This window comes from Ictidomys tridecemlineatus, chromosome 2, assembly GCF_052094955.1.
Source record: "Ictidomys tridecemlineatus isolate mIctTri1 chromosome 2, mIctTri1.hap1, whole genome shotgun sequence".
Lineage (NCBI taxonomy): Eukaryota > Metazoa > Chordata > Mammalia > Rodentia > Sciuridae > Ictidomys > Ictidomys tridecemlineatus.
This window is the reverse complement of record NC_135478.1, coordinates 15,744,652-15,755,193: the sequence shown is the minus strand read 5'-3', so window position 1 is coordinate 15,755,193 and position 10,542 is coordinate 15,744,652. Positions and strand designations below refer to the sequence as shown.

The 10,542-nt window shown below is 49.8% G+C and overlaps 1 protein-coding gene across 2 annotated transcripts; it reads left to right on the top strand.

Annotated features, from left to right (window-relative positions):
- Positions 1 to 9,312, top strand: LOC101962700 (cathelicidin antimicrobial peptide). Of its 2 annotated transcripts, XM_078037928.1 has the most exons (7): positions 1 to 167; positions 3,021 to 3,164; positions 3,931 to 4,004; positions 4,788 to 4,956; positions 8,233 to 8,340; positions 8,487 to 8,558; positions 9,119 to 9,312. In XM_078037928.1, the coding sequence occupies exons 4-7, from the start codon at positions 4,858 to 4,860 to the stop codon at positions 9,254 to 9,256; spliced, it is 417 nt and encodes a 138-aa protein (XP_077894054.1). In that variant the 5' UTR covers positions 1 to 167; positions 3,021 to 3,164; positions 3,931 to 4,004; positions 4,788 to 4,857; the 3' UTR covers positions 9,257 to 9,312. The 2 variants fall into 2 exon arrangements, with proteins under 2 accessions (XP_077894054.1, XP_005333139.1); XM_005333082.4 differs by lacking the exons at positions 1 to 167; positions 3,021 to 3,164; positions 3,931 to 4,004; positions 4,788 to 4,956 and adding an exon at positions 7,345 to 7,688.
- Positions 9,313 to 10,542: the final 1,230 nt, after the last annotated feature.

The following is a 10,542-nucleotide window of genomic DNA, read 5'->3' as shown; positions in this document are numbered from 1 at the left end:
GTTTATATGTGGTGCTGAGGATCGAACCTGGGCCGCACGCATGCCAGGCGAGAGTGCTACCGCTTGAGCCATATCCCCAGCCCGAGGAAACAGAATTTTAGCCAAAGGTCACCTGACTCTCATCCTAACCCAAACCCGTGAGACTCTGTGCCCAGGGTGAACAGCAGGTAATTCCCACTGCATATCCCCAGCTCAAAAATGGTACCAAAAAAGCCAGGTGCAATGGCTCATACCTGTAATTCCAACAGCTAGGAAGGCTGAGGCAGGAGGATTGCAAGTTCAAAGCCAGCCTCAGCAGAAATAGAGATGCCAAGCAAGTCAGTGAGACCTTGTCTATAAATAAAATACGAAATAGGGCTGGGGATGTGACTCAGTGGTTGAGTGCCCCTGAGTTCAATCTCTGGTACCAAAAATAAATAAATCAATAAAAATGGGACCAAGAGCCAGTGTGGTGGCATAGGCCTATAATCCCAGCAGTGTGGGAGGCTGAGGCAGGAGGATGGCAGGTTTGAAGCCCGTTTTAGCCTCTTAGAAAAACAACCTAGCAAAACCCTGTCTCAAAAGAAAAAAATAAAAAGGGATGGGATGTGGCTCAATGGTTAAGTGCCCCTGAGTCCAATCCCTGGTATCAAAAAAAAAAAAAAAAAAAAAAGATACTAAGGATTGGAAATATAGCTCAGTGGTAGAGTTCTCACTTACTTGCTTAGCATATGTAAAGTCGCAGGTTCAATCCCCAGTACCAAAAAAATGGGTACAGAAGGACTTGGCCTCCGGGGACTTTGTTCCTCATGGCTCTTGCAACAGGCACTTGGTATCTCCTCCAGGCCAAGGGGAAGGTCACTCCCTGGTCATCTTGGGGAAAGAGATCTTATACTGGGGGGCAGCAATGATCATGGGGTGGCGGGCAGTATAGGATAGGTTCTTGTAAGTCATGACTTTGGGGTTCCCAGAAACTCTATCCCCTTCACTGCAGCCAGGGTGATACTCCTGTTACCAACCCCATCTGGCAAGAACCTACCATGCACCATCAACCACCCTGATGACCATGGGTGCTGGTGATGGAGCCTTCTCCAGCCAGCACCCACCTCTCATCACTCCTCCCACACATTAGTGGTTGCCTTTGGAGGCATCAAGCAGGTGCTACTGAAACATTCATAGGAAACCTGCATGTCACAGGGACAAAACGGGTCCTTCCCACCCAGGTGCCGGGTTTCTGTGTGACTAAAAGGCTCAGGGGTCACTCCAGTTAAACCGGGCTAACTGGGCTGCATGAAATCACCACACAAGAGACACAAATATCGTTTTCTTTGGGGTCACTGAGACGGCTCCTCTGACCTTAAGGGTCCACAGGAAGAGAGAGAGCGAGAGCATGGGTTGACCCCTTTTATTGAGGAGAAGCTATTCAAATGAGGCAAGGGGTCAGGTTTCAGGGGCCTGATTTTTTTTTTTTTTTTGTACTGGGGATTGAACTCAGAGCCTTGTGCAGGCTACCGAATGCTCCACCGCTAGCTACATCCCCAGCCTTCACACCTAATTTTTAAATTTTAAGTTTAATTAATTTGAATAACTACATGTGCTACTGGCTATAGTATTGGCCATTGCAGGCAATTGACTGCATTAAAGCAGAAATGAGCAAGGTCTGATGAGCTGGGAATGGTGAGAAGAGTTTGTTAGGGCTGGGGGTGGGGAGCCCAGTGGTGTGGGTCTAGAGGTCACTAGCAGAAGGTGAGCAGCAGGCAGCCTGGCACAGTCCCTGGCCACCTAGAGGCACAGAAGTTGGAGCTGCTCAGGGTTGGGAATGGGAACAGACTTAGGGAAAGGTCACTGTCAAGAAGTTTGGTGTCTTGTCTTCCTCACTGGTGACAAATTTGGGGTTGGGAACTTAGACTATGTGAAGTGCCCTGGCCCTGGTGGATATTCCTGGATAGGACAGGGAATGACTGACTTAGTATTTCCTAGGAGAAAACAAGCTGTGGTTTGATAGCTCCCCCAGTCCCCACTCGTGGAAGACAGAGGGGTCCTGTGAGCCAGAGAGAGAACTTAGGAAATACCCAGGTTCCTGCTCATGGTTGGACAGAGCTCCCACCTCCCTGGACACTGTGTCCCAAGAACCTCTTGTGAATCACTCCAAGAAACAAAGGCATTTTTTTTTTCCCCCCAGAAATTACCCAATGCTACTTATACTCTTTAGCTTTTCCTTTGACAAATCCTTCCTGAACCTGGCTCTGGATCTGCCAGCAGCTGCCCTCGTCTATCTGAATCTTCCTGAGGGCAGAGCCCAGTGCCAGGTCCTGAGAGGGTGCCAAAGAGGAAAGGGTCCCTGGACACCTAGGAAGTCTGTGGCCTGAAGGGAGTACACAGTCTTGTCCTCTTGTCCTTGGTAGCTCCTGTCTGAGGGACAGACACGTTTGTCACATTAGGGAAACTTTTGGCCTGGGGAGGAGGAGTAGCCCCTCACTGAAAGCCTGAACAGAAGGGATAACTTGGAGAGTGCCTGTCTGAGGGACAGCACAGGCCTCTGTGACTCTTGCCTGAGGAGACAGCTGGCCCCACCCTGGGGACTTGTCTGACAGATAAACAGACTGAAAGTGGGGTTGGTGAGCTGTCTCCCGTCTGATGCTGGGGTGGGGTCGGGATGCATTGCTGAGGATGCTATCTGGAGGTGATGTTGGGATGCTATCTGGAGGTGATGTTGGGATGCTATCTGGAGGTGATGTTGGGATGCTATCTGGAGGTGATGTTGGGATGCTATCTGGAGGTGATGTTGGGCAAACTTCCTAGAGAAGTTGGCTCTGAAAATGTGTCCAGGGCTTGGGTCAGTGGGGGGGAGTTGTTGGCAACACTGGGGCATAGTTTTCAAGTTTTTCTGCAAATGGATGTGTCTGTTGGGGTCAGTTGGGATAAGGCAGTGCAGAACAAACAGACCTGACCCTGACCTCACTCACAAAAATGCCCAGGGGTCTAGGACTTTACAGTGAACATGGAATTTCTCACCCACGGTCACATTTGTCCCCACACAGGCATTGCAGGTCACGTCATTCCCATCCTACAGACAAGGACATTCACAGGAAAACATAGCAACTTGCTCCAAGTCAAGCAGCTGGTGAACTGATGGTGCTTGGGACCCCACCTACCTCAGGTCTTCTGGCCAAGCCATCCTGCCAGTGAGAAGAAATAAAGCCTGAAAGGGGGTGTTGGGCAGAGACTGGGTAGAGCCTGTGGCTGGCACCCTCTGCTGGCCACAGAGTACAAGTGCACTCTGCCTGTGGCCCAGGAACAGGAAGGGAACTTCTGTCTCTGAACATACATCTGACCCCAGTGCATTGCTGTCCAGCAGGGTTGGGGTTACTGTTTCCAATTTTGCTCAAGAAAACGGACTTGGGGAGGGGAGGTAACTTGCTAGAAGTAAAGGTTGAGCTACCTGTGCATGGCCGTCCCCTGTGTCATCCTCGCTTAGCTGCTTTGCAGAGTTGGAAGTCCATTGGGGTCTGTGGGCGAGGGAGGGCTGACTGCTCAGGCACTTTAAGCACACATGCTATGTGTCAGGTATTGCGTGCTCACTCTTTGTCACTGCAGTCCACACAGATCCTCAGGGGAACTTCATTCTATGGCCTCATTCTATGGCAGAGTGAGGGAGGTTAAATTGTATCTGTGAGCAACTGAGCAAGTTGGGATGTCTTACATCTAACTGCTTCCCTCCTTTTGCTGGAGGGGTCACACAGGCATGTGACCTACATGTTTGCTTCTGCAGTGTGGCATAGGGAGATTCCTGTGATGGTTGGACTTGTGAGCCATTACTATCTCTTGGCTCCAACTAGCAATAACACTTGAGATTCTGTAATAAAATATTTTATTTATGCTGGCCTTTAAAATTCCATCATCAAAGTCTCTTTTCTTTTTTTCTTGTTTGATCCTATAAAAATGCAAAAGCCTTTTGGAGCTCACCTTGTGTAAAACCTTCATTTGGAGGATCGCAACTTCCCTGAGAGACATCAGCTCATGGCGTAAGTCACCAATTTCACTCCCTCCTGGGGTTCATATTTACTTCTGAAGTATTAACCTAAGGGTTCACAATAACAATAACTAAAGCAGCAACTCATATATACCGACCACACACAATGCTGCATTTGGCCCAGAAAATAATTCTATAAACAGGTCCTCTCTGTAAATACTATCCCCATTTTTACAAGGAAAGAGACTAAGGTGCAGAGCAGTTATGCCTGTGTTCAGGACAAACCATACAGCTAGTCACAGCAGGGTTGAGGCCTGAACAAAGACAGCCTGGTGCAAGGGGCAGATTTATATATTTTTTTGATACCAGGAATTGCATGCGAGGCAAGTACTCTACCACTGAGTTATGTCTCCAATCCAGCTCCTTTTTTTTTTCTTTTTTAGTTGTAAATGGACACAATTCCTTTATTTTGTTTACCTGTTTTTATGTGGTGCTGAGAATCAAACCCAGTGCCTTACATGTGCTAGGAAAGCACTCTGCCACTGAGTCACAACCTCAGCCCTCTTTTCTTTTTCTTGTCACCCACTGAGAGAGGGATTCTGGAATGGGAAGGGGCTCCAGCATCTGCTAATTCATGGAAGCTCTTCCAGAGCCTTCAGTGGCCTTAGAGGCTTGTTTCTCTGATTGTAATGTATAGGAGATGGTGCCTCTTTGGTCTGCAGGATGGGATGAGCCTGTGGGAAGGGTTGATATTGGGACATAGGGATATTTGTCCAGCTCTCAAGACTTGATGTGAGAAGTTTCACTTTTCTCCCTTGATTCTGATTTTTCTTAGAACCTTCTGATTACCTTGTTACAGGGTGAGACATATGAAAAGGAAGCTGGTGTGAACCCCTCTCCTTTCTATGGGTTCTAAGGCTCTGGTCACCCTCCCTATCTTACATGATGGCATGATGGACTCCAACCAAATATACCCAGCCCTAGAGGAGACTCTCATGAATCTGGTAAGCCTGGGCCCCATATTGTGGCCCACAGGGGAGATGTGTGCCCTCAAGGCCAAACTTCTGTTTTTTTTTTTTTTTTTTTTGTAGTGCTGGAATTTGAATTCAGAGCCTCCTACATACTAGACAAGTGCTCTACCATTGAACACCATTTCCATCCCCAGACTTCTAACTTGTATCATGGGACTGGTGTCAGTCATTTGGGCTCTGAAAGATTCTAGGAGAAAGGACAGCCTAAAAATGGCTGAGGTAGAATGTCCCCTATGGCTGGCTAGGAGGGACTCTGACAGTGCTGGATCCCATCTAGAGGAATGCAGGAAGAGGTAGGTCTCATGTTAGTCTAAGGACTAACATGCACACCCACTTCTGTCCCAGTTTGGCTTCTTGGGGACTCCTAAGCTGGTGATGAAGTAAAGGAACCAGTAGAGCCTGAAGGGGCCCGATGTCCCTTTTCTGGACGATCCTTTCCCCAGCTGTTTTAAAGGGCTTGAAGTGCAAGTTGTGCTTGACCAATAGGCCACCGGGATAACACTGGACTGTGAAACCAGGTTGCACAGCAGCCCACTTCTCCTTCCTCCCCCCAGGCCAGTGTGTCATCAGTGTGTCCTTTCAATGTGTCCTGTCCAAGCCCCTGAGGAACCCATATCATCAAAGGTCAAAAGTTACCCCAGGCCTCATGGCCACATGGCCAGTCCACAGAGGAACTGGAACCCTAATTTGGTTCATTCCCTCTCACAGCTGTGTTCTCCTCCCCGGCCCAACCCAGCCACCTCAGCTTACGATCTCAGGTACTGGACAAGGAATCATTTGAGGTTAAGTCAGGGGAGACTTTTTGGAGGCTGCAGGAGCAAAGAGAAGGAGGTTGATGAGTCTGGTTGGAGGCCAGGGAAAGCTTTGCTGGTGGAAGGATATACCAAACGGAAGGACGCGGTGCAGAGTTGGGAGAAAGGGCAGGAGGCTTAGGAGCCAAAGTGGTTGGGATGTGTGTGGCAGCCTGGCACTTGGGGTGTGCAGGGCTGTGGGGAGGGCCATGGGGAGAAACAGGGCTGCAGGCCTTGATGCTAGGCCCAGCGTGTGTAGGCTTCTAAAGGCAGTGGCTTGAAATGGCCAAAGCAGTGGTTAGGAAGAGACCCTGGACAATGGTGTAGAGGGTAGGCTGCGGTCCGGGGAGTCCCTGGAACTCAGGGAAGGCGGAGTCTGGAGGTTTGGGTGGCAATTCATGGAAGAGAAGGTGGGTGGTAGGGCAGGTCTGAAGGGTGTGCCCCCAGGAGAGGAAGGAGCAGGTGGGCTGTTCCTCAGATTTTCAGCTCAGGGCTTATTTAGTGAGTATTCAACAGATCAGGTGAGGGAGCCCAGTGGGGACAACCAGGGGATTCATGGGAATTTTGAACTCAGAGATACAGACCAGGTGGAGTCTGGTTCACTGTAACTGGTGTCCTGGGAGGGGATGTATCCAGGAAGACTTGAGAACTTGGAAGAGAAGCAGCCCAAGCCCCTGATATTAAGAGGACAGCCCTTGGAAGAGGCAAAGACAGTAGGGAAAGCAGGAGAATGGCAGCCGGGGAGATGGGCCAGGGCAGTTTCAGGTGGAGAAGCTGTCACCTGCACCTATATACAGTAAGACAAGACTTGAGAGTGGTCACTGGACCCAGGGAGGGCTGGCCAGCCTGTTGGGGCTTGAGTGTGGGTGAAAAAGCTGGTCCATCCAGTATAGACGGCTTTGCCTCAGGCTCAGGTGAGGAGGACCTAGGGCCAAAGTCCACATCTGCTGAGTGCGAGGGGTCCCAGGACATTTTTAGACTGAAAAGAGGCAACAGAGAAGGATCCAGGAGAGGGAGACATGGAGCCAAGTCCCTGAGTTGACTGAAGGCCAGGTACAGGGAACAGGGTGGTCCAGCCTTGAACTGAGTGTGGGGAAAACTTCTCCCTTGGGTGGGAAAGTATCTAGGGTAGGGGCACAGATACTGTTATTCATCAAAAGTTAATTGAAGCCAGGTGCAGTGGCACACCCCTATAATCCCAGAGGCTCAGGAGGCTGAGGCAGGAGGATCATGAGTTCAAAGCCAGCCTCAGTAATTTAGTGAGGCCCTAAGCAACTCAGAGAGATCCTAACTTTAAATAAAATATAAAAAAGGGCTGGGGATGTGGCTCAGTGGTCAAGTCCCCCTGGGTTCAATCCCTGGTACAAAAAAAAAAAAATGTTAATTGAGTGTCCACTCAGTGTTCAGGGCAGGAACTGGCTTTCTTCCTCTTTTCTGGGACTCAACCCTCTTGAGCAACCCAGGCCATGAAATCTCCTGAGGCCATTTCAGGGAGATGGGGAAATTCTTTCTTTGTCTTGCACATCAGGCCGATCTGGCGTGCTGCCCAGCCCCCATGAGACGACAGCAGGCAGTGGGGCTGAGCTGCAGCCCAGGCCCTGGCGGCCAGCCCAAGATGGGGCTGGGTCAGGAGGGCTTGTGGTTGGGTCTTTGCATCAGGCTCAGGCTGAGCATAAAGGAGGCTCCTGTGGGTTGGAGGAAGCAGTCTTGGAAACCATGCGGACCCAGAGAGAAGGCCCTTTTCTGGAGTGGCGGTCACTGTTGCTGCTGCTGCTGGGCCTGATGATGCCTTTAGCCATAGCCCAGACCCTCAGCTACCAGGAGGCTGTGCTCCGTGCTGTGGATGGCTTCAACCAGCAGTCCTCAGATGCCAACCTCTACCGCCTCCTGAGCCTGGATTCCCAGTCCCGGGGGGTGAGCTGGCAGGGAGGGCTGACTCTGCTCTGGCTAGGATTGGCCACTCTGGGCTTCTGCTCTGTCTTCTGCCAGGAAAGCACTGCCTCCTGTTGGTGTGATCCTCCCTTTTCCAGGGAAACTTCCTGGGGCTATGTCCTCTCTCGTAGCGTGATGTTTTTCAACCTTAGCATTCTGCTGTGGCAGTGTACTCTATCCCTACTCCACACAGGCTGCAGGCACTTCTGGGACCTCCAGGGACAAGGGTGAGGTTATTGATTCTTCTGTCTCTCTGTATAGAGAAGGGCTCTGGCCAGGCTTGAGGTCCTGAAGGTCTCATCCTCCAGGAAGCCCTTGGTTTCCCTCTCTCCCAGAGGGGAGATACCCCTCATTAGGGCTGCTTAAGGAGGTCAGAAAGGGGCTTATTTTCTTCCTCTCTGTTCTCAGTGCCTGGCACATAATAGATGTTGATGAAAGGCTGTTCCCTTGATGGGGATCAGGAAGACTGATCAGAGAAAGAAAAACTGGGCTCGAGCCTGAACTCCCCACTTCTTTCCTTGACCAGGATGAGGACCCAGATACCCCAAAGCCTGTGAGCTTCACAGTGAAGGAGACAGTATGTCCCAAGACGACTCAGCAGACCTTGGAGCAGTGTGACTTCAAAGAGGATGGGGTGAGGTTGGGGCTGGGGGTGCTGGTGGGTAGGTACCTCCTGAGGAGCTGGATAAAGGGTCCTTGGAGAACATTTCCAGCCACCAAGGCAGGGCTGGGAGTTATGGTAAAGGGTTTCCAGTTTGACTTTGAGCATTCCTTTTCTAGCTGGTGAAGCGATGTGTGGGAACAGTCACCCTGGACCCGGCCAGGGACTCTTTTGACATCAACTGTGACGGGGTGAGTGGGCTATTCTGGGATGCAGCGGCTGATGAGAATGGCACATGGATAATCTGTCCACCAGTCAGCCACTGCCTTACCCAGAGCAGGAAAACCTCCTTCTACCCAGGGTTCCTCCCTTAGCCTGATCCCATATCCAGGGCCAACCCTGCAATTCCTGAGAGCAGTGGTTCTTAAAGATTGGTCCTTACCTGGGAACTTTGTTAGAGATGCACATTCTTGGGCTCCACACAGAACTACTGAATGAGGCTCTGGGGTGAGGTCCAGCAACGTGTATTTCAATAAGCTCTTCTGGAGATTCTGACTCCTGCTGAAGACTGAGAACACCGACTTAGGGTAGTGGGCTCTGAGGACCCTGGGGGAGCCCCTTGCCATTTCTGAGCCTCAATTTGTTTTTCCATCTTTTTATTAAGAGTAGGGATTCAGCTATGTGCTCCAAAGGTCACAGTCAGAAGAGGGTGAACTGGTGCTCCAAATCCCCTGAGGGAGGTCTAAGTGGACAGGGGTCTTGCACCCTTGAGCGCAGCCCTTTAAGGAACTTGTTTCTTCCTGTTGTACAGCCCCAGCATTTCAAGAAAATTGCCCGGCTAGGTGGGCTCCTGCAAAAAGGTGGAGAGAAGATTGGTGAAAAACTCGAGAACATTGGCAGGAAAATCAAGGATTTCTTTCAAGGTCTTGTGCCCAGGTTACGGTCCTAGAGTTTGTCCCGCCTTGCCTGCCTCTGGACTCTGAAAAATAAACTGTGTGAAAGCAACTTCTGTCTCACTTGTCTTGCTTCCTCTCCTTCACTACAAGGGAGTCCTCAACTCTGGAGGCCTGTGTGCGCATGCACATGTGTGTGGGCATGTGTGTGTGTGAATGAGATGCAGAGGTGAGTGGGTGGCTGTTTCATGCAAGAGGCATGGGTTGTGATGGCAGGGTCAAGAGGTCCAGGACAGCATCTTCAACCTCAGGGCCCTCTCCAGGCCCTTTGCACAGCTGCCGCCCTCTTCTGTTGAAACCCAGAAGGCACCTGGGGAGGTCTCCTAAGTCTAGTCGTGGTGGAAATGCTGTGGACCTGCTTCTGCTCACAGAGGTGATACTTAAGGGTGGGGCCAGGCCCTTTTTGTTGTTGTTGTTGTTGTTGTTTGTTTTGTTTTGTTTTTTAATATGTGGTGCTGGGAATTGAACCCATGGCCTTGGCATGGACATGCAAGGCAAGCACTCTACCAACTGAGTTATCTCCCCAGTCCACCCAGGCCCTTTGTTAACACATCAACACAGTCTGGTCTCCTGGGTGGCCGGATGATCAGGTTCTATTGTCCTGCTGGTACAATTCCCATAAAGTTCTAGTTCCTCTTGAAAATCTTATCTCTGTAAAGTCCACCTTTCCTGGCTTTTCCTCTGGCTTGGGGAAGCCTCACAGTTTCTTCAGCTGGGAAGCAGATTTGAGATATGGGCTGTTGATTAGGGACCAAATGGTACTAAAAATTTATATCATTTAAAATGTGAATCCTGGGGTTGTGGCTCAGTGATAGAATTCTCATCTACCACGTGTGAGGCCCTGAGTTTGATCCTAGGCACCACATAAAAATAAATAAATAAAATAAAGGCATTGTGTCCAACTACAACTAAATAAATAAATATTAAAAAATAAAATAAAATGTGAAGGCTGGGGATGTGGCTCAAGCAGTAGCGTGCTAGCCTGGCATGCGTGCGGCCCGGGTTCGATCCTCAGCACCACATACAAACAAAGATGCTGTGTCCACCGAAAACTAAAAAATAAACATTAAAATTCTCTCTCTCTCTCTAAAAAAAATAAAAAATAAAAAAATAAAACCTAACATTTCTCTTTAAAATAAATAAGTAAAATGTGAATCCTGGCCAGGAGCAGTAGCACATACCTGTAATCCTAGCTGCTTCAAAGACTGAGATAGGAGAATCAGGCATTCAAAGCCAGTCTCAGTAAAAGCGTAGCACTAAGCAACTCAATGAGACTCTGTCT

Excerpts from the sequence above, each read along its gene's own strand:
- LOC101962700 (XM_005333082.4), top strand. The coding sequence starts at position 7,491 with ATGCGGACCCAGAGAGAAGGCCCTTTTCTGGAGTGGCGGTCACTGTTG. Across the intron at positions 8,341-8,486 it reads GTGACTTCAAAGAGGATGGG|CTGGTGAAGCGATGTGTGGG; the intron begins GTGAGGTTGGGG and ends TTCCTTTTCTAG. Across the intron at positions 8,559-9,118 it reads TTGACATCAACTGTGACGGG|CCCCAGCATTTCAAGAAAAT; the intron begins GTGAGTGGGCTA and ends CCTGTTGTACAG.